At 34.4% G+C, this 23353-nt stretch overlaps 1 protein-coding gene across 5 annotated transcripts in view; it reads right to left on the reverse strand.

Moving 5' to 3' along the window:
- The window catches only part of pan (transcription factor pangolin), a 138817-nt gene that overhangs the window by 87426 nt on the left and 28038 nt on the right, over nucleotides 1–23353 (reverse strand). For 4 of the 5 annotated variants that reach the window (XM_036820759.3, XM_036820700.3, XM_065867381.2 and 1 more), the window contains 4 exons: nucleotides 18649–18760; nucleotides 5423–5510; nucleotides 5285–5365; nucleotides 3826–3975 (listed from right to left, as the gene is read on the reverse strand). In XM_036820759.3, coding sequence (XP_036676654.1) covers nucleotides 3826–3975; nucleotides 5285–5365; nucleotides 5423–5510; nucleotides 18649–18760 — 431 coding nt within the window. Of the gene's footprint in view, nucleotides 1–407; nucleotides 443–3825; nucleotides 3976–5284; nucleotides 5366–5422; nucleotides 5511–18648; nucleotides 18761–23353 lie in introns of those variants that run through there. The other variant, XM_065867386.2, reaches the window with a different exon arrangement.

The raw sequence follows: 23353 nt of genomic DNA on the forward strand, positions 1-23353 counted from the left end.
ATTATTAGATTAGTTTGTAAAAAAAAAAAAAGCTGGTTTTCAAAAAGTACCCTCTGTTTGCAAGTCTATATAACCATCTGTAGTTATCACTTTAGTTATCTACTTTTTTATTTAATTTTTTTAAACACACAAAATTTTTAATTTTTTAAAAATAAAAACCAATTTTTATCCTTTCACTGCTTAATACCAAAAACCCAAAAATTAGCGATAGCTCAGCACTATTCATTACAAGAAAAATCGACTTGTGTTAAAATAATTACATAATAAATATATTAAGAAAAAACCTATAAAAACAAATAAAATAAACTTAAATTAAAAATTTAGAATTAGCAAAATAAATACTTATTTGATCTTAATTAAATATATTTCATTTTTTATTTAGAAACTATCAACAGATTGTTAAATACCTCAGAAATACAAACGCCATAAGGTTTTAATGAGAGCGAGCGAGATGGCTGCTGAAAATATCGGAGAGTTTATTACAAAAAATGCCTTTAACCTATAAAAAAAACACCGATTCTAGGTAATGAATCAGGGGAAATATTTAAAAATTTAAAAAAAAATTTCTTTTGTGGGCAGTGGTAAAAAAAATTTTAAAATTAAAATATGTTTTTATTTTTAAGAAATTAAGACTTTTGTGAATTTAAAAAAATGTATTTAAAAAGTAGAGGTTTTAGAAGATTTTATGCAAAAGACATGAAATCAATCGGATAACTACAGATGGAGATATAGACTTGCAAACAGAGGGTACTTTTTAAAAATATCTTTTTTTACAAACTTTAAAAAATTCTAACTTAAAAATAATTTCTTCGGCCTAATCCTGATACACGTGTTTACTTATTTTACGAAAAGTATACGTAAAAAACATTTCTGGCAAATCAAAAATGTGAAATTTTTTTTCGGTTTGTAAAAAAACGGCCCTATGTAGGGATCTTAGTAATGTATTTACGATATGATGTTAGGGTTTCTTAAATGTTGGTTGAATATTAAGTATTCGCCCGAATGTGCCTGTGGTTAAAGAAGTAATGTCGATATAAATAAGAACTGCGGGGGAGGGGGATGGGGAATGTAAAAATTTTAACCATTTAATAATTTGTCTTCCTAAAAAATACTTACAACGCACATAAATTAGGTTGGGCAAACCGAGCATTGTATATAACCGGTGTAAGCAGACAAACACATGTGAATTCTACATGTAGAATAATGCACTACTTGCGTTTTGTATTTTAATGCAATTTATATTAAGTAAAGCCATCTAGGTTTATAGTAAAGATCTTGAACACAAAAACTGTGTGTCTTTATTTGCATAACTGAACTTTACCGTTTGACATGGTAATAGAACAATTTTTCATCAAAAACGAAAATAAAATAAATAAATGGTTGTCATTGGGCGCTGACAAGATCTGAAATTGAATAATTGGTACAACAGATAATGCAAAAACATTTATTTATATTTTTAAAAAAATATTTTTTTTTATTAGAAAGTGTTTCTATTCTTGGGTGCAAGAATAATTTTAAGGTTAGGGTAATCATTACTAGATAAGGTAATGCAAAACAGTTTTATTTTTTCGTTAGCCTTTCTATTTTTCAGGAAATAGTTTCTAAACATAAGGAAATTTTTTTATTTTTTAAGGGGCGATTCTAGTTTTTGATAACCATTTCCTATATTTAAGTAACGCCTTTTTGAATTAAGTAAAATTTCCTTGGCTTTAGAAAGAATTTTCTTGTATTTAGAAAAATCAAGGAAGAATGCTATAGTCGAGTACCTCGACTATTAGATACCCGTTACTCAGCTAAATAGAGATATGCAAGCAGCAAAGCGAGATTAAAATGCGCCACCTACCGGCGGTATACAGATTTAAGCGTTATGGGCGTTAGAGTGGGCGTGGCAAATTTTTTTTTGGATCAATCGATAGGTATTGACGAGACTAATACATTTCAGTTAAAATTTTTTATCTAGCATGAAAATTGTGGGCGTCTCAGGTTTTCGCGGTTTATGGGCGTTAAAGTGGGCGTGGCAAACTTTTTTTTTGGGTCAATCGATAGGTATTGATGAGAACAATACATTTCAGTTAAATTCTAGTTTTTATTCTAGCATCAAAACTGTAGGAGCCACAGTTTTGTGCGGTTTGTGGGCGTTAGAGTGGGCGTGGAATCAGCACGCCAAATCTCAATAGCCTAGCTCCCATAGTTTCCGAGATCTCAGCGTTCATCCGGACAGACAGACAGACGGACAGACGGACATGGCTAGATCGACTCGGCTAGTGATCCTGATCAAGAATATATATACTTTGTGGGGTCGGAAACGCTTCCTTCTGCCTGTTACATACTTTCCGACGAATCTAGTATACCCCCTTTTACTCTACGAGTAACGGGTATAAAAAATGTTAACGTAGTTTTTCTAAAATCTAGGGTCAATTTTATTTTTAATATAATTACCATGTTTTTTTACACTCTTAAATGATGGTAAAAAGGAACACTAAGTGAAATGTTCCGCAGTTCCTCGATAACGTTTGACGAAATTTCGAGCTATCATTCTTAACAAAAATTTTTTTTTTATCTGTATTAATTTTTAGTCACTTGTCCTTGCTTGTAAGGCTTTTGCCTTAAAAAAAACAACAAAAATTCAAGAATAATTGTCGTTTATTTATATAACTTATTTATTATCTTAAAAGCAATTTACCATTAAAACAAAAAAGAGTCACCATACTTTCAGGAAAAATCGCATTTGAATTCTAACACTTTTTTTCTTGTTTTAAAGGCGGTTTACCTTTAACAACACAAAAATCACAATTTTTGCCTTACCGCCATTGACCCCCGTTTTAGGGCGATTTCCATGTTAAAAAAGCCTCCAATGATGCTAGGTCCCAATAAAAATAGTATTTTTACATTTTCTTAAAGTTTGGTATGAAATCAAATTAGTTTTTGCGATACCATTCGATTGGTACTCACAAGTTACGCTCGGATCCTCGCCGCAGATTTTTATTTATTCGTGTATACATAGTAGTTGCCCTCGCGCACTCTATGTGTGCCAATAAAAAAATAAATCAATTACCAAGAAATACTTTTTGTCCACGCTTAACAGTTTATAAAGTTTTAGGTTTTGGACGACTTTTTGTTAGGTTGAATACTAGGCCTTATCAAAATTAAAATTATATACAAGTTTTGTTGACGTTGTTGACTTTTGGGTGGAAATGCCCATATAAGTAGTGTTTGTATAAGAGCTCCTGGTCATAGAATGGGTGTGGTTTTTGCATTCATTAACGAAAGTAAACGGAGTTCTAATAGAAGCTTAAAATAGGTTTTCTTTGTTTGTGGAATACAAAAATGTAGTTTAAGATTTTTTAATATTTTGATAGCCTTAAAGTTGTATAATTTTCGAAAATATATGACTCAGAATTGCAAAGTTAAGGGGAATGAAATTCGAACGTTCATCTTAGGGGTTGATAAAAACGCGCAGGCGCTATATCACTGAGAGGACCAATGAGTGAGTTTATATATAGCCAAAAAACCTGTCTATTTGTACCTTATGCTTGTGTATGTGAATATGTGCATTGAAGAAAGCCATTGGTAAATTAAAGATGGCGGATGTAAATCGCCCACCCACTAAATTGAAATATCAAAAGCGCAGTAAATGGAAAATAGAAATAATTTAAATTGCAGAACAACATTTTTATTTAAGAAGCAGCACTTTAAAGTCTCTTATAAAAAATGTAAATTTAAGGACCATATTACGATTTATTTATTCTGTTTCTTAAAAAAGGATTACGTAAAAAAAAATTGGTTTCCTTTATATAGGAAGAAACTACTAGTTTCTGCACTTACCTTGGATATCTATTATTCGTTGTTGTGTCCTGAACACCACATTCCTGTTTGGAGTTGACTCCCACAATAGCAGAATGCGCATTTAAAACATGATGCGACGTGGCGTGTACTGAAGGTAATAGGCTAGGCGAAAATCGGAAAGGGAAGTCACTGCAAATAAGGCATTAATAAAAGCTATTCTCTGGAAATATTACTTTTACACGGGACACATAATATATGCTCAGCCACCACATAAACATATTATAAATTAAAATTAAACATGTCTTTCGTAAGCAGACCCTGTCAATGTGCAGTCGGCTTGGGTTAACCTTAATTCAAATAATAATTTGTCTATTTAAGGGAATTTATAAAGTTAATAGTTTTAGCTTCCTTGAACAGCTTAACTGTATTCTCGATTACGGTAAAGGTATGCATATGTGGAACAAAATCCTATTACAACGTCTGTTGTAGCAGAAGGGGTAATTTGACACAGGAGAATGTACTTGTACATACAAGAAGATAACATGTTATCCTGCAGAACCTCAACAAGATCGTTTATATTAATCGTGTATAATTATTTTTTTCAAACAATTTAAGTTTCAGATATGTATGCTGATCGTTCGATCGTCCCTTTCTTTTCACATTTTAGCATGTATGTTTTTAAACATGAAATAATATTACATGTATTTAAATCGGCTTTGGAATACAAAAGGAAAGATCCGTAAACATGTTTTTTACTCATTTTTTAAGGTCATTAGGCTTTATTAAAATTGTAATATTCAAAAACGATTTGCTTGTTTACTCGGATTCTTAAGGTTTCCATGACCTATTTTAAATTTGACAACATAAGATATTAAAATAAAAAAAATGGTTTTATTGCTATAACAAATCCAATCAAATAGCCCCATGACATTGCTTTAAGCCGAAAAAAAACAAAATAGACAATAGGTTCCAAGAAAAATAAGAATTATTTCTGAAAGATTTTTGTTTTAAAGACGGTTTTCCGTCAGAGAAAATATGAACAACATTGGAATTAAAACATTGTTATGAAAACCCAAAGACATGGGAATTGGTTCAAGACTTGGACTACTTTTTAGTAATTCCTTACTGTTTTGAGAGTGTGCTTCAGCGTAAATATTTTAGATAGGTCCAATTTTATAGGCAACTACAAAATGCACTTTAATTTACATTTAAACAAAATATATCTTTAAATGTTGGCTACAGAATTTTTGGTCGTTAGGATGAAGAAATATTTATAGCACGTTATAAACATGGACTAATCATCTAAATTATGCAACTAATAATTGAGAATATTATAAATCAATTCAAGGTTTAAAATGCATATATTAAAAAATTTGTATTGTCCCATGAATGTTGTCGTTCTTATTGATTTAACATAGCTGTATAAGAACGCTCGTATTTGATTAATGTTAGAGTACGGGTGGCTTAGTATACCAATGTCAAAAAAGCGTGTTATTACCTTGAAAGTGTAGTATTTATCGGTAAGGAGGAAGGATAAGGAGTTCTAAAACTAGATGCGGAGTATACAGAGGGTGTGTGCCTATAAATAAATTTATGTGTTTTAATAAGAACTTAAAATGTATTATAAAAAACATACCACGAAGCCACTTGGGACATATCAGAACTTAGCATTGGATAAGGATATTGACCTCCTGCAAATGGGTATAGCGCTGGTCGAGTAAGGCCTGAAAATTAAGATTTGTAAATAAAACATGAGTTCTAAAATGTGAGCACTATTTTCTCAAAAAACAATAGAGTACGCTATAGTCGAGTGCCTCGACTATTAGATCTCGTTACACAACTAACCAATTTAACTCATTATCTTATGGTCCGATTTAATCAACTATTGGCACGTCAATATATATTGACAAAGGAAACAAAACAAGAGAAAAGATAGCCGTTTCTTAAGGGATTGCGAGAGCGATGGAGATATGCTTAAAGCAATTCTGTTTTTTTCACTAACACACTTTGCCTATAGCGCAACCTATCTTCTTCTATAGCGCCCCTAGCGGCTTGGTGGCGTTTTAGTGAAAACAGCTTATTCGCTGCATGTGGTGTGAAATCTCGATTAAATTTCAAAGTATTCATTATTATTTGCATTAAATTTTTTTTTTTTTTGACTTGTTGGATTTTAATAATTTTTGGCATGTATGGTAAGAACAAACTCTCATTTAAATTTTTACAAAATATTAGAAAATTTGGACTCTAGACGGGTTTAAGTGTTATAGTCGTTTTAGTGTGGGCGTGGCACCCTGCTGAAACAAACTTGCGCTGCGCAGGAAGCCCAGGAATCTGCATGTCTAGTCAACTGTCAACAGCCAACACTCTACCTCTTATAGTTTCCGAGGTCTCCGCGTTCATACGGACAGACTGACAGACGGACATGGGTAGATCGACTCGGCTAGTGATGCTAATCAAGGATATATATACTTAATGGGGTTGGAAACACTCCCTTCTACCTGTTACATATTTTCCGACGAATCTAGTTTACCCTTTTGCTCTAAGTAACGGGTATAATAAAATGTACCATTACCATTAGAGTGGGCATGGCATTTCATAGGCACGAGTGGATTCTGAATGTCACATTTTAAAACTCTAGCTTCAAGAATAAATACTTTATAGAATTGGGAACTCATTCTTCTACATTTTACATACTTTTTCCAGATTACCATATACCCTTTAACTCTACGAGTAACGTAGAAATCGTGCAATTATTATATAATGAAATTTGAAGTTCTGAAATCTTATAAAAATAAAAGATAATATGATCCAAAACAACGAAGATATATTTGTATAACTTTGCAGAAGGTATCATTTCAGTCAGAAGTTCGAAACGCTGTGAAGAGCCTTATAAAACGTGTGAAGTAATTTTGAGACAAAATAAAATTTTTATTTTATCAAGAACGGTGACATGTAAACATGTCATGACTTTCAAATAGGCATGACATGACTGCTAGATCAATATGTTTGAATAGAATTATGCACTGATCGAAGGAATTGGAATTTTTTTTTACAATTGTTTAAATTTGTATACTATGACTTCTTAGAAGTCGATTCGTTCCAGGAGAAACAATGGTGAAAGAAGAAAAGGTTAAATTAAAGAAACTGAAGCCGGGGAGACCTGTTTAGCACATGTTTACAACTATTCACATCATTTAGTAAGCCACGCGTCTTCAGTGTCTTTAGTGTTTTTGGAATTTTTGAAAATTTAAGGGTACTTTCCTGTTCGTAGAGAAAAAGGGTATATTGTATTTGTCGAATTATAATGTATGTAACAAGAAGGATGCGCTTCAGACCCTGTTCTTGATCAGGACCTCTTGCCGAGTCGATTTACCTACGTCCGTCTGTCCACCTGCAGAACAAGTTTGTTTCAGCGGGGTACCACGCCCATTTAACGTCCACAACGCTTAAGTCTACCTTGCGTACACATTTTTATTGCCGTTACTCATAGAGTAAAAGAGTGTATTGTATTCGTTGGAAAGCCAATGATGAAGGAAGCGTTTCCGACCTTACACTCGTGAAGTTTTGTTCAGAAAAGTGATTTTTTCCATACTTTTTTTACAATAAAAATGACAAAAAAGAAAGTCCAAAAAAAGTAACCGAAAGAAACCTTTAAAACGAAAAGAAAACGTTTGATATTGTCATTCACAAATTATTCACAGAAGGGAGGAAATTGAATTTGCTTTCTGATCAGTCGTAAAGTAAATGAGTAAATATAGGATTATTAAACATTTTTAGATTCAATCCAAGCCGTTTTTATTTTAATTGAAAATTTGTTGTCCTTTCTATTTCATGCTTCACTGTTGTCTCTTTTGTTCTTGCCCTTAAAATTTGTTCTATTGTTGTCGTTTTCAAGTTCAATTGTTATACTGCGGCAGGAGTTCCAACTAAGAGGGGTGACGAGACGGTTACTGCAATCACCCGCGGGCTGTATCGAGTCCCATAGAAAACGATAGCATCCATGAATTAATCTAGCGACAGAAAGATGTCATTATTATGTGGTTGTGCAACATGTTTTTTGGCATTATGTTTTTTTTTCCCGTAGTAGATACCATTGAACGGGTCATGCCCTATTAGTAATGCGCTCCCCTGCCACTTTTCTCGTCTGTCGCGCAACCCTTAAAAGGGATTTTGGGAACTACTATCAATTTCAATAGGGGATTGTTTTGTACCATGCCGTATACTGTACTAAACATACTTTATATAAAATACGAAATCTTAATACTAGATCTTATAACTGAACTGGAATAAATATGATGGTGCTTACGCTAAAAATCGACAAAGAAAAATAATTAATAAAAAACAAGGAAGAACGCTATAGTCGAGTACCTCGACTATCAGATACCCGTTACTCAGCTAAGTAGAGATATGCAAGTAGCAAAGCGAGATTAAAATGCGCCACCTACCGGCGGTATACAGATTTAAGCGTTATGGGCGTTAGAGTGGGCGAGGCAAATCTAAATCTGAAATCCCAATTCACTATCTTTGATAGTTTCCGAGATATCCACGTTCATACTTACGATTTTTTGAAGTTTGTGGGCGGTTTATGGGCGTTAGGGTGGGCGTGGCAATTTTTTTTTTGGGTCAATCGATAGGTATTGATGAGAACATTACATTTCAGTTAAAATTTTTATTCTAGCATCAAAACTGTAGGAGCCACAGTTTTGGGCGGTTTGTGGGCGTTAGAGTGGGCGTGGCACTCTACTGAAACAAACTTGCGCTCCGTTTCCGAGATCTCAGCGTTCATCCGGACAGACGGACGGACGGACATGGCTAGATCGACTCGGCTAGTGATCCTGATCAAGAATATATATACTTTATGGGGTCGGAAACGCTTCCTTCTGCCTGTTACATACTTTCCGACGAATCTAGTATACCCTTTTACTCTACGAGTAACGGGTATAACAAGAAAGGAAGCTAACTTCAGCAAGTCGAAGTTTCTATACCCTTTCAGGTCGATCCCGTGGGAGTGTTGTATGATCAGAGCTTTCCGATTTATAGAAAACTAAATATTAATTGCAGAAATATTAATGTTACTACCGTATATGTTTACCGGAAACGAAATAAAACGGTCTTTGTATTATTTAGACATTAATTATCCGATCTTTTATAGTCTTCCGATTTTGATGAAATTTAATTCGAAAATCAAATCGAATTAAAAAATGTTATTTCCAAGCTTGTTAAAAACACCAAAGATATAATTAAAAAAAATTTTTTTTCAAATATTCCTATGGGAGCTATAAGATATAGTTGTCCGATCCGGCTGATTTCGACTTATATACTACCTGCAAAAGATATAAGACTTTTGGGAAAGTTTCAGTCCGATAGCTTTAAAACTGAGAGACTAGTTTGCGTAGAAACGGACGGACACACGGACATGGCTAGATCGACTCGTCTAGTGATGCTGATCTAGAATATATACACTTTATAAGGGTCGGAAACGTCTCCTTCACTGCGTTGCAAACTTTTGACTGAAATCATTATACCCTCTGCAAAAGTGTAATAAGAAATAAAATGTAGATGAACGTATGTATATCATTTACAATTTGACCTATTTTTGTTGGAAAATAACTCTTAGTTAGGGATAGAAACCTTTTTATTTGAAATTATTACATTTATGTCATGGGCAACCATAATTTAAAACAAACATGTTTTCTTATTTACATACATATTTATGTAGAGGATTAAAGTAATATGATTATTTTGTATAATATAAACTAGTGACGATCAGCACACAAAAGTTCCGAAATCAACTTTTGTGACTAAAATGTATTTTAAAATATAATTCATAAATGCACTTTTTAATTTTTTCTCATTCGGCACGCTGCAATGTAGTAAATGTATCATCTTTAGTCTATCACAACAATTTAAGTAAACTGTTCACCTCTATTTACAAAAAATTGTATGTGGTAAACAGGCTTTAAAAAATACGAGGAAAAGTTCATATTTTTCACTAAAATATTTTAAATGCATTGAGTGGCGTCTTTTCCCAAATTTTGACGACACTAGCTACCATTGTACGTCAAAGGATGAATTGAAAGTATTTTTTCTAGAACCCCAAAATGTAACGGGTTTTACAAATTCTTTAAAAATGTGATCGACAGACAGATTAAAGCCCTAAGGGCGTTAGAGTGGCCATGCCTATACTTTATATGTCAATTGATAGGTAATGCCAATAGCAATACATTTCAGTAAAAAAAAAAATGTATTCTAAAAAATTATATTAAAAGGATAAGTACCACAGTTTGGGGTTGTTTGTCGGGGTAAGAGTGGGCGTGACACACTTCTTAAAAAAAAAGTTGCGCATGAATCCCTAGAAACTGCATGCCTAATCCCAACTTTCTACCTTTTATTGTTATCGGGATCTCAGTGTTCATATGGAGCGTAGTGACACTTCAACAACAAAAACGCTACATTTTTTGTCTGGCGCCCACATTTTTTCAATAGTTTTTAAAACTGTAAATGGAATTTTGTTTTGATTATCAATACAAATTTTCGAATCAGACCATTCATTAAAAAGATATAAACAAATAAAGGAATTGACGCTAGGTGGCGTGGTGTGCAATCTCGGAAACAGATGCTTTCCTATCTCTGCTGTCTCCATCTCCCTAGCACTTCCTTTATCTGAGTAATTATCTAATAGTCAAGGATATCGACTATAGCGTTTTTTCTGGCTTTAATTCAAACTCATTGAAATTCTTCAGCAAAAACCGAGTTTTTCAATTCCAAGCGTACAAAGAATAGTCATTTCATGTGGACCGCAAAACACATTTTTTCGAAGAGGATAAGAAGGCTGACTGTCCCCCCATATTTGGAAATATTTAAAGACAAAATTGTTTGTTAATGATACCTTTAATAAAAAAGTCATATTCTTTATAAAGTAACTTTAAATTACGAAGTATTATTTTTCAAAGATAGTTCAAATAATAAAGTAATTTTTTAAAGATACTTTCTTGACTATAACATGCTCACAACAAATTCACGGAAACATTACTTATACTTGACGTATTGTTTATACAACAGCCATAAAATATATTGATCTGTATTCATGTTTTATGTTCAAAATAATCGAGATTTTTAAGTTCGTCACTATTGTTCCTATAAAAGCTATAGAATATATCATATATAATTCTATACAAAGATAGATAAAGGTCCGACCAGCTTACATACAATGAAGAACGTATATTCTTTTTAGGACTGGAAATGCGGTTACTTCCGTTACAAGCTTTTTAACAAAATTATAAAACCATTTGCAAGGGTATAAAATACATACTCGTATATAAGATATCTGGTTTAACAAATTTTTTATTTCAATCTTTTTTGCCTAAATGGCACATATCGTTTTTGGGAAATCTGGAAAAATTTAAAGGGAGCAATACCGAGGCTTGCCATTGAGGTTTATGGGGGTAGTTTCAGGTCATGTGCGAAGTTCTTTTCACCACTTCGCACAGAGGGCGGTCTCTCTGTATACCCTTAAAAAGGAAAACGCCCCTATTTGTGTCGCCCTAATAGTTCAGCAATTATCGTTTATGTATGCACTTTAGTATTGTCAGATGTTAAAAAGAAATACATCTATGTCTAAGTGACCAGTGTATGCGATAAACCGCACTTAATGCTTTGTTAAAAATTAAAAAATACAAAAGATGTGACAAAAAATTGTTATTCAACCAAAACTTAAAAAGATTGCAATGATTTTGGGACGTGGATGGAATATTTTTTAGTAAATGTCTTTGGAACTGAATATAAACAGCTGCAATAAATTAGATTGAGAAACTTTTAAGAACCTAAGGACGATCCAAGAATATGCGGATACTTAAACAAAAGAAACATTCGATACATACCTCGCTGTTTCATGATTAGCAAGAATGGAAGTTTACTTCGACGAGCCGAAGATTTTTAAAAAAGTTAATTCGTAATTCTGAAATAATAAGAAAAATGCCATATACAGGAGTAGTAGAGAGTATGATAAAAAAAATAACAAAGCTTTAAGTTTTTATACCAGTTTCCGACCCCATAAAGTATATATATTCTTGATCAGTCTCTCAGGGCTGAAACTTTCCCAAAAGTCTTCTTTCTTTTGCAGGTAGTATATAAGTCGGAACCAGCCGGATCGGACCACTATATCTTATAGCTCCCATAGGAATATTCGGAAAAAAAATTAAAAAAATTATATCTTTGGTGTTTTTTTAAACATATAACCTCCTAAGCTTGGAAATAACATTTTTATACCCGTTACTCGTAGAGTAAAAGGGTATACTAGATTCGTCGGAAAGTATGTAACAGGCAGAAGGAAGCGTTTCCGACCCCACAAAGTATATATATTCTTGATCAGGATCACTAGCCGAGTCGATCTAGCCATGTCCGTCTGTCCGTCTGTCCGTCTGTCCGTCTGTCCGTCTGTCTGTCCGTCCGGATGAACGCTGAGATCTCGGAAACTATGGGAGCTAGGCTATTGAGATTTGGCGTGCAGATTCCTGAGCTTCTTACGCAGCGCAAGTTTGTTTCGGCACAGTGCCACGCCCACTCTAACGCCCACAAACCGCCCAAAACTGTGGCTCCTACAGTTTTGATGCTAGAATAAAAAATTTTAACTGAAATGTATTGTTCTCATCAATACCTATCGATTGACCCAAAAAAAAGTTTGCCACGCCCACTTTAACGCCCACAAACCGCGAAAACCTGTGACGCCCACAATTTTCATGCTAGATAAAAAATTTTAACTGAAATGTATTGGTCTCGTCGATACCTATCGATTGATCCAAAAAAAAATTTGCCACGCCCACTCTAACGCCCATAACGCTTAAATCTGTATACCGCCGGTAGGTGGCGCATTTTAATCTCGCTTTGCTGCTTGCATATCTCCATAAAGCTGAGTAACGGGTATCTGATAGTCGAGGTACTCGACTATAGCGTTCTTCCTTGTTTTAATTAGTTTTGAATTTCGAATTACATTTTATCAAAATCGGACGACTATATCATATAGCTGCCATAGGAACGATGGAAAATTGGTGAAAAAATAATATGAAACAAATTATAGCTTCGGTGTTTTTTGACATATTATTTTATACTATTGGGAATATCATTTTTTGTATTTTTATACCCGTTACTCGTAGAGTAAAAGGGTATACTAGATTCGTCGGAAAGTATGTAACAGGCAGAAGGAAGCGTTTCCGACCCCACAAAGTATATATATTCTTGATCAGGATCACTAGCCGAGTCGATCAGCCATGTCCGTCTGTCCGTCTGTCCGTCTGTCTGTCCGTCCGGATGAACGCTGAGATCTCGGAAACTATGGGAGCTAGGCTATTGAGATTTGGCGTGCAGATTCCTGAGCTTCTTACGCAGCGCAAGTTTGTTTCGGCACAGTGCCACGCCCACTCTAACGCCCACAAACCGCCCAAAACTGTGGCTCCTACAGTTTTGATGCTAGAATAAAAATTTTAACTGAAATGTATTGTTCTCATCAATACCTATCGATTGACCCAAAAGTTTGCCACGCCCACTTTAACGCCCACAAACCGCGAAAACCTGTGACGCCCACAATTTTCATGCTAGATAAAAAATTTTAACTGAAATGTATTGGTCTCGTCGATACCTATCGATTGATCCAAAAAATTTTCCACGCCCACTCTAACGCCCATAACGCTTAAATCTGTATACCGCCGGTAGGTGGCGCATTTTAATCTCGCTTTGCTGCTTGCATATCTCCATATAGCTGAGTAACGGGTATCTGATAGTCGAGGTACTCGACTATAGCGTTCTTCCTTGTTAACTTTAATAATTATAACTGCAAGGGTATACAAACTTCGGCTTGCCGAAGTTAACTTCCTTTCTTGTTTCTTATGATTTTCCCAATTAGTATCCGATCGTTCCTTGGCAGCTATATGATATGGCCTTCCGGTTTGTGAAAATATAATTCCAAATTCTGAAATATTAAAAAAATCATATTCCCAAGCGTATAAGATAATATGTCAAAAAAAACAGCGAAGCTGTTTTGGGCGGATTGTGGGCGTTAGAGTGGGCGTGGCATACTCGCGTAGCAAACTTCCGCTGCGTACAAGGCTACGGAATCTACATCTGAAATCCCAATTCTCTATCTTTGATAGTTTCCGAGATATCAGCGTTCATATTTACGATTTTTTGAAGTTTGTGGGCGTTAAAATGGGCGTGGCAAACTTTTTTTAAAAAAAAATCGATGTGTTGATGAGAAAACATTGACATTTCAGCTAAAATTTGTAATATAGCAAGAAGCTCAGGAATCTACATGCCAAATCCCCAAATCCCTTTCTAGCTTTTGTAGTTTCCGAGATCTCAGCGTTCATACGGATAGACGGACATGGCTAGATCGACTCGGCTAGTGATCCTTTTCCAAAATATACACTTTATAAGTCGGAAACGTTTCATACTTTCCGTTAGTACAATCTACCATTTTACTCTTCAAGTAACGGGTATAATTACTGACCAGAACCGTTGAAACCGAAAATATACGATTTTATTGCTTATCCTCAGGTATACCTTGAAACTTTAAACGTGATTAAATCGGATGTGTACGGATTCACGAGTTTTACAGACCAGTCTTCTTCATAAATAATATAAATTAAATTGTTTTATTAACGACGATTTACTGAAAAGAAAAAAATTCACCCAGGTGATTTGGGCAAGAGGAAAAAGGCGTCATATGCAAAAGCGATTGGCGAAAATGGACAAAACGTAACGGTAGAACGAGGTAACAGTAAAAAGGGGCGAAGGAGTAACGGGCAATATACCCAAACAAATTTTTTTATGCTAGATCCCCGAAACAAACACATTTATTTGGCATTTTTAAATAATTTTATGGAGACAAACTAGTGTTAATGAAATTACAGTTGAAATGAAGGCATGCCTAGTAATAGCAATGTAGTAACCTAAAGTGCTATATCTTTGGTTCTAACGGACCGATCAGTATGATTTTTGTCAGAGTATTCTAATACTATACCTAGATAAAATGCAAGAGCAAACCTTTATCTTTTAATGGGTACAAGTGTATGTAATCCTTTTTAGCGAAAAAAAACCCTTCTAAATAAATCTCCCTCTTGATGTTAATGCTGAATACTAAAAGTTTTATTACCAATATGCAACTGCGAATTGAAAAATAAAAAAAACTCAGTCAAGTACGTAATTATTTTAACCGTAACAGCGGCCAATGCCCTTCGGCCGTATCATCTAGCTGGCTCAAGTTTTATTGTATTATTCAATTATGAATACTTGATCATTGTAAAGGTTCATAACGCCGTGTAATCCGTTGGACCTCTTAAGTGCTCGCCTTTTATTTACGCCGCTGGTTCCCATTTGATCCGTAAACCAACATAGCCCTACAACTGGGGTAAAATTTCAACCCACCACAAATTCTATTCAGAGCAAACAAACAACGAGGGAAATTTGGCAGAATCATTGCCTAACAATTTTCGATGTGTACAAATGAAATCGCATCATACGCAATTATTACTTCATAATTTGTATGAAGTTTGTCGATGAGTACTAGGGTGAGAAAGTCAATAATTCGTGGCGGGGTTACTTTATGGAAAATGAACTAGAGCACTGACAAACCGCAATAATAAAACATAACACACGAAAGTACATGTTATCGGTTCTGTTGTGTTATTATACTGCTATCTTTTAGTAGAAGGGTTATACCTTTATGGGTAAAGTTTAATCCGTTAATACTGAAATTTCATTGTTCGGCTCAATTTTTGTGTTCTAATGAGCAATTAAAAAAGAAAACAAGGAAGAACGCTATAGTCGAGATACCCGTTACTCAGCTAAAGGGACCAAAGGAAACTGGAGATATGCAAGCAGAAAAGCTAGATTGTATTGCGCCACCTACCCGCGATCTCAATATATGGTTATGTGGGCGGTAGACAGATTTAGGCGTTATGGGCGTTAGAGTGGGCGTGGCAAACTTTTTTTGGGGTCAATCGATAGGTAATGACGAGACTTATACATTTCAGTTAACATTTTTTTCTAGCATGAAAATTGTGGGCGCCAGGCATTGGCGGTTTGTTGGCGTGGCAAATTTTGGATCAATCGATAAGTATTAACAAGACTAACACATTTTAGTTAAACTTTTTTTATCTAGCATAAAAATTGTGGGCACCACAGATTTGGGCGGCTTGTGGGCGTTAAAGTGGGTGTGGCATCTTCGCGTAACAAACTTGCACTGCGTACAAGGCTGCGGAATCTAAATCTTAAATCCTAATTCTCTATCTTTGATAGTTTCTGAGATATCCGCGTTCATATTTACGATTTTTTGGAGTTTGTGGGCGGTTTGTGTGCGTCAAAGTGGGCGTGGCAATCTTTTTTTGGGCCAATCGATAGGTATTTATGAGGGCAATACATTTCAGTTAACATTTTTGTTCTAGCAGTAAAACTGTAGGAGCCAGAGTTTTGGGCGGTTTGTGAAACAAACTTGCGCTGCGTTAGAAGCTCAGGAATATGCATGCCAAGTCTCAACAGCCTAGCTCTTATAGTTTCCGAGATCTCAGCGTTCATCCGGACAGACGTATACGGCTAGATCGACTCGGCTAGTGATGCTGATCAAGAATATACATACTTTATGGGATCGGAAACGCTTCCTTCTGCCTGTTACATACTTTCCGACGAATCTAGTATACCCTTTTACTCTACGAGTAACGGGTATAAAAAATACAAAGAGCGAGAAAATCTCGGAAACGTCTCCTTCACTGCTTTGCAAACTTATGACTAAAATCATTTACCCTCTGCACATAAACTATCTTAAAGCGTATTGTGTTAAAAGTTTGTTTTAGTTGTTCAGTTATAGTTTGGTTTGCAACTATTTAAACACACACATGTATAAATACATACGTCCTTGTCCGGCTCTGACATCATTGCTTTTCCTAACTTCTTAATAAGGTCCAAAGGTTTGTGAGCGTTACGTGGGTGTGGCATAATATTTTTTAGGTCAATTGATAAGAGTTGATATAACCAAAACATTGCTGACAATAATTTTAGTCTAGCATTAAAACAAGGAGCGCGACAGTTTTGGTCGGTTTGTAAGCTTTAGAGTAGTGGTTGCACTTTGTTAAAACAAACTTTCACTGCGCCAGAGTCTCTATAATCTATTCCCAACATTGTAGTTGTTGTTTTATAGTTTCCGAGATCACAGCGTTCATACGGACAGACAGACGGACCTGGCCAGTTCGACTCGGCTAGTGATCCTGATCAAGAATATAAATACTTTATATGGTCGAAATCGCTTCCCTTTACCTGTTACTTACTTTCTGACGAATCTTACATATCCATTACTCTACGACTAAGTGGTATAATAAATACAGAACTTTCATTGCGATGAACTACAACAGTTCAAAAGAAGAGATTATGACATAGTCGAATGCCTTGACTATCAGGTACCCGTTACTCACTAACCAACTTAAAAAAAACAAGGAAGAACGCTATAGTCGAGTACCTCGACTATCAGAAACCCGTTACTCAGCTAAAGGGACCAAAGGGAAATGGAGATATGCAAGCAGCAAAGCGAGATTAAAATGCGCCACCTACCGGCGGTAGACAGATTTAAGCGTTATGGGTGTTAGAATGGGCGTGGCCATTTTTTTTTTGATCAATCGATAGGTATTGACGAGACCAATACATTTCAGTTAAAATTTTTTATCTAGCATGAAAATTGTGGGCGTCACAGGTTTTCGCGGCTTGTGGGCGTTAAAGTGGGCGTGGGTCAATCGATAGGTATTGATGAGAACAACACATTTCAGTTAACATTTTTGTTCTAGCATTTAAACCGTAGGAGCCACAGTTTTGGGCGGTTTGTGGGCGTTAGAGTGGACGTGGCACTCTGCTGAAACAAACTTGCGCTGCGTAAGAAGCTCAGGAATCTGCACGCCAAATCTCAATAGCCTAGCTCCCATAGTTTCCGAGATCTCAGCGTTCTTCCGGACGGACAGACAGACGGACAGACGGACATGGCTAGATCGACTCGGCTAGTGATCCTGATCAAGAATATATATACTTTATGGGGTCGGAAACGCTTCCTTCTGCCTGTTACGGGTATAAATATACCCTTAAGTAGGAAAAAATAAATACATTTTTGCATTTTTATCTGCTTTACATTTTTACATTTTATACCTTTTACTTTTATCTACTGGCTGTAACGACATGGACGATGTTCTTGCTAGATGCGGGTGTAAGGTCACTAATTATAACACAAGCGAAATAAAATAAAAATATTTTAATTTAAAGTCTTTAAAAGTGTGGGCGCAACAGTTTGGGCGGTTAGTGCGCATTAGAGTGGGCGTAGTACCCTGCTGAAATACACTTGTTAATCTATATGCTAATTCCCAACTTTGTAGCTCTTATTGTTAAATTTGTTAAGTCAGCTGTTAAAGCCTGTTTTTATTTCGCATATTTTTCTTAGAAGTTTAAATTGTCAAACAGTGTATAACTTAACAAAGCAGTGCAGTTTTTGAAATACCGTCCAATCAGAGGGGTTTGTAACTTGTGTTTGTAACGTTGATGTTGTATTTATTGATTGTGGTGTTCGTATAATCGTGTCTAACCTCAAAAAAACTAAAAACTTTCAGTGAATTTTCCATCTCTTTCCACCTCTTGAACCTTTTTAATCTTGTAAAGTTATTTATTCTCATAAAACTTAGTAGAATACGCACTTTCTCTTAAATTTGACTTTTAAGACCTCTACCTAATAATGTATATTTCTCGTATTTTTGAAAAAAAAAAAAAACTAAATTTTACAAAACTAAATTTTCTTATAATTGTTATTAAATATTTACCACTTATTGATTAATTTTGACTTACCCATAGTCTTAGGATCAAGTTGATAAGGTGGAATTCCACAATGTGCTGGAGGTGGTGTCGTTAACGGGTCTGCATTGTGACAAAAAAACGGAGGTAGTCCCATTTTGTTGGCCTAATATACAAAAAAGGCATTATTGAACGAATAAAATTTATAACAAAGTCAAAGCAGTTTTATTACACTAGTTAACAGACAATCTGTTGTTAAAGTTTTACCATTGTCAAATTTCAATAGCATTTCATTCGAAGGTACATTTTTTTTTTTATTTTATGGTTTAATTGTTTTGATGACACTTTTTTAAACGATTCTTGTATTGTTTCAATTTGTACGCTGCGTAAGTTTACTTTCAAGTGTAAACTTATAAGATAACTTATAACTTTCACCTACTTCAACTTAAACAAGAAAGGAAATTGTCTTCGGTAGCCGAAGCTTGTATACCCTTGCAGTTATATTTGTTAAATTTAAAATTACAAAAAATTGTATTTCCAATAGTATATATGTCAAAAAACACCGAAGCTATAATTTGTTTCATATTATTTTCCCACCAATTTTCCGATCGTTCCTATGGCAGCTATATGATGTAGTCGTCCGATTATGATAAAATTAAATTCGAAATTCAGAACTAATTTAAAAATGTTAAGTCCAAGCGTAGAAGGTTATATGTTAAAAAACACCGAAGCTATAATTTGTTTCAAATTGTTTTCCCTCCAATTTTCCGATCGTTCCTATGGCAGCTATATGATATAGTCGTCCGATTATGATAAAATTTAATTCGAAATTCAAAACTAATTAAAAAATGTTATTTCCAAGCTTAGGAGGTTATATGTTAAAAACACCAAAGATATAATTTTTATACCCTTGCAGAGGGTATATTGATTTCAGTCAGAAGTTTGCAACGCAGTGAAGGAGACGTTTCCGACCCCATAAAGTATATATATTCTTGATCAGCATGACTAGACGAGTCGATCTAGCCATGTCCGTCTGTCCGTCCGTTTCTACGCAAACTAGTCTCTCAGTTTTAAAGCTATCGGGCTGAAACTTTCCCAAAAGTCTTATATCTTTTGCAGGTAGTATATTAGTCGGAACCAGCCGGATCGGACAACTAAATCTTATAGCTCCCATAGGAATAATCGGACAAAAAAATTTTAAAAAAATTATATCTTTGGTGTTTTTTAGCATATAACCTCCTAAGCTTAGAAATAACATTTTTTAATTAGTTTTGAGTTTTGAATTAAATTTTATCGAAATCGGAAGACTATATCATATAGCTGCCATAAGAACGATCGGAAAATTTGTGGAAAAATAATATGAAACAAATTATAGCTTCGGTGTTTTTCAACATATAACCTCCAACGCTTGGAAATAACATTTTTTAATTAGTTCTGAATTTCGAATTTAATTTTATCAAAATCGGACGACTATATCATATAGCTGCCATAGGAACGATCGGAAAATTGGTAGGAAAATAACATGAAACAAATTATAGCTTCGGTGTTTTTTAACATATAACCTCCTACGCTTAAAAATAACATTTTTTAATTAGTTCTGAATTTCGAATTACATTTTATCAAAATCGGACGACTATATCATATAGCTGCCATAGGAACGATCGGAAAATTGGTAGGAAAATAATATGAAACAAATTATAGCTTCGTTGTTTTTTGACATATTATCTTATACTATTGGGAATATCATTTTTTGTGTTTTTAAATTTAATAATTATAGCTGCAAGGGTATATAAGCTTCGGCTTGCCGAAGCTAACTTTCTTTCTTGTTTTTATTTTTTTTTTCCAATTGTTCCTATGGGAGCAATAAGATATAGTTGTCCGATCCGGCTGGTTCCGACTTATATACTACCTGCAAAAGAATAAGACTTTTGGGAAAGTTTCAGCCCGATTGCTTTAAAACTGAGAGACTAGTGTGCGTAGAAACGGACGGACAGACGGACATAACTAGATCACCTCGTCTAGTGATGCTAATCAAGAATATATATACTTTATGGGGTCGGAAAAGTCTCTTTCACTGCGTTGCAAACTTCTGACTGAAATCAATATACCCTCTGCAAGGGTATAAAAAGTAGTGTTACTGGAATTACTTATGTAAATATGTAATGTAAGTAAAGAAATGTTGAATTTTTAATATCTGCAAAAAAAAAAAAGGACGAAACAATTATTAATTCAATTATTTTTCATTACTGTGGGAGTTTTAGTCTATTGGTTGTAGTACTACTGTGGGCAAAAAGTGACGTTAATTTGTTTTATTTTTCGATTTTCTTGGAGTGGTGCATTGAATTCCTTCCACCCGGACAAACTGCTAATAAGGTATATTATTTGAGCAATATGTGTCGATTACGGGAAGCAATTCGTTTACTCTTGGTTTTTGCATCACGAAAATGCACCGATTCTACTCGTTCTTCGCGAACATTTCGTTGGCATAAGCGTATTTTATCGGTAGGAGATTTCTATCAAGGGGATTAATATTATTTTTTAAATCGCGGGGGCTCACACGGCAACTCTCCTGCCCAGACGACTGAGGGGCGCCGTGTATTGTACGGCACGAATTCGCGAGATGATAGACGCGTAGAAAAATAAAAATATAGTTCGAGAAAAAAAGTAGGATCTGATTCTATACTAGAAAGTGTAATATTAATCCTTTTAAGCCAAAAAAAAAATGATTCAAATAGGATTGTAAGTCGGACTGGCAAGAAGTATCGTTGTACTGCACGCAGAACTTAACGTCATCTGCGTACATTAGTACACGAGAATGAGTTATTAAGAAGAATAAAACAGATTTTTCATTTTACAAACATATTCTCCTTGCTTTTGCCCACAGTAGTTTAAGTTTTAAATTTCTTTGTCAAACATTTTTGATTTAGGACTTATATTATAGTAAATTAATTATTTAAGTACATTTTTAACAGATTAACGGAAAAAATGTCCAGATACAATGGACATAAGTCTGCCTAGCGCTCGCATTTTTAAATATTTAGTTTCAGCATCTACATTCCTATAATCATACAAATCGCAATATAATTTAAAAACAAATTGAATTATTAAGTTAATAAGTGAACAAGAAAGGACTAACTTCGGCAAGCCAAAGTTTCTATACCCTTGCAGGTCGTTCTCGTGGGTGCATTGTTTGTTCAGAGCTTTCCGATTGTATGGAAACTAAGAACTGTCTACAGAAATATTAAAATAAGATACCACTGTATATGTTAACTGAAATCGAAATATAACGGTCTTTGTATGGCAGCTATTTGATAACGGCGTCCCATTTTTTTTCAATTTTATTTGAAATTCTAAAATATTAAAAGAATGATATTCCCAAGAGTGAAAGTTAATGTCATAAAAAAAAGTTGTTTTGTGAAGGTTTCATTCCGATAGCTTTAAAACTGAGAGGCTAGATTGCGTAGAAACGGACAGACGGACATGGCTAAATCGACTCGTCTAGTGATGCTAATCAAGAATATATGTGGTCGGAAACGACTGCTTTGAAATCTTCTGACTGAAATCATTATACCCTCTGACTTGGTGTAAAAAGGGCTTGCATTGTTACTAGTGCCACTACCATCCGCTAGGTTACGGGATACATCATGTGCCGCGCAAAAAGAAAAGCCCTGGAATTGGATTTTAAACTTGATGAACAGATTAAACAGTTTCTTTTTTTTAAAGTTCGTTAGCTGAGAAACTGGTATCTGATATCGTTATCTCTTGTTTTTCGTTGAATGTGACCCCCCAATATATTTAATGATTCTGGTATGAAAATAGGAAAGCATTTATGCAATACGTTAAAGGGAAAATAATATATCAATACCGAACTCACTTTTTCTAAATGAACCGTAAATGTGAACTTTCAATTTATCACTGATAATATTCATGCTTATTACGGCCAGACGAATAAACTAGAAACAAATAAGCAGCACAAAAAATAATAATATCAAGCTGCTGAGTACAACGGCAAACGATTCAGTTAAACTGAAAAATGCTTTGATGTCGCCGCTGCTAATATGAAACGTGCCGCCCTTCACAATGTGAGTTTCCAACCCCATTGATACCAATGATGTCAACGGTGTATATTTGCTTTAATTCGTCCCATACAAGCAATCATCGTTTCTCATCAGATCCATTCGCTTAGAAGTTGTACAGCTTTAAAAAACAATCTTAGTACTAACGTTACTGCTTGGACCGCCGCCGACCACAGTGATAATGATATTTTTGATACTCTGAAACCATTTTTTAAGTAAACACGTGTATAAGATTTTGGCAGAAAAAAAATGAAAATTTCAAAAAATACCCTCTCAAGCTAAAGTAATCATAACTTGTTTCTTTTTAAAGTAACTCTCTAAAACCTATTCTTTCAAAATAAAATTTTTGAAAAACAGTTACTTTATAATTTCTTCAACATAAACAAAAATAAATGTAAGGCTTACCCCACAAAACATTTTTTTTAATTTTAATATATGCGTTAGTTTTCTATCTACAATCTTATTTTTAAGTTGGAGCCGTATTTTAAATTAGTTAATAATTAACATGTCTATAAACCTAAACCAAAATGTTATACCTAAGTTTTTTTTCGTAGTTTTTAGTCTGAGTATACATTCCTTATTTGAATCTGAAATTGTTCTTGTTTAGCTAATTTATTATCTACAAATATAATAATATTTATGTTTCTATGTGATGCTCCTATCTATAAATTTGTAAATAATAT

The sequence above is a fragment of the Drosophila suzukii genome, chromosome 4, assembly GCF_043229965.1.
Source record: "Drosophila suzukii chromosome 4, CBGP_Dsuzu_IsoJpt1.0, whole genome shotgun sequence".
Taxonomy (NCBI): Eukaryota; Metazoa; Arthropoda; class Insecta; order Diptera; family Drosophilidae; genus Drosophila; species Drosophila suzukii.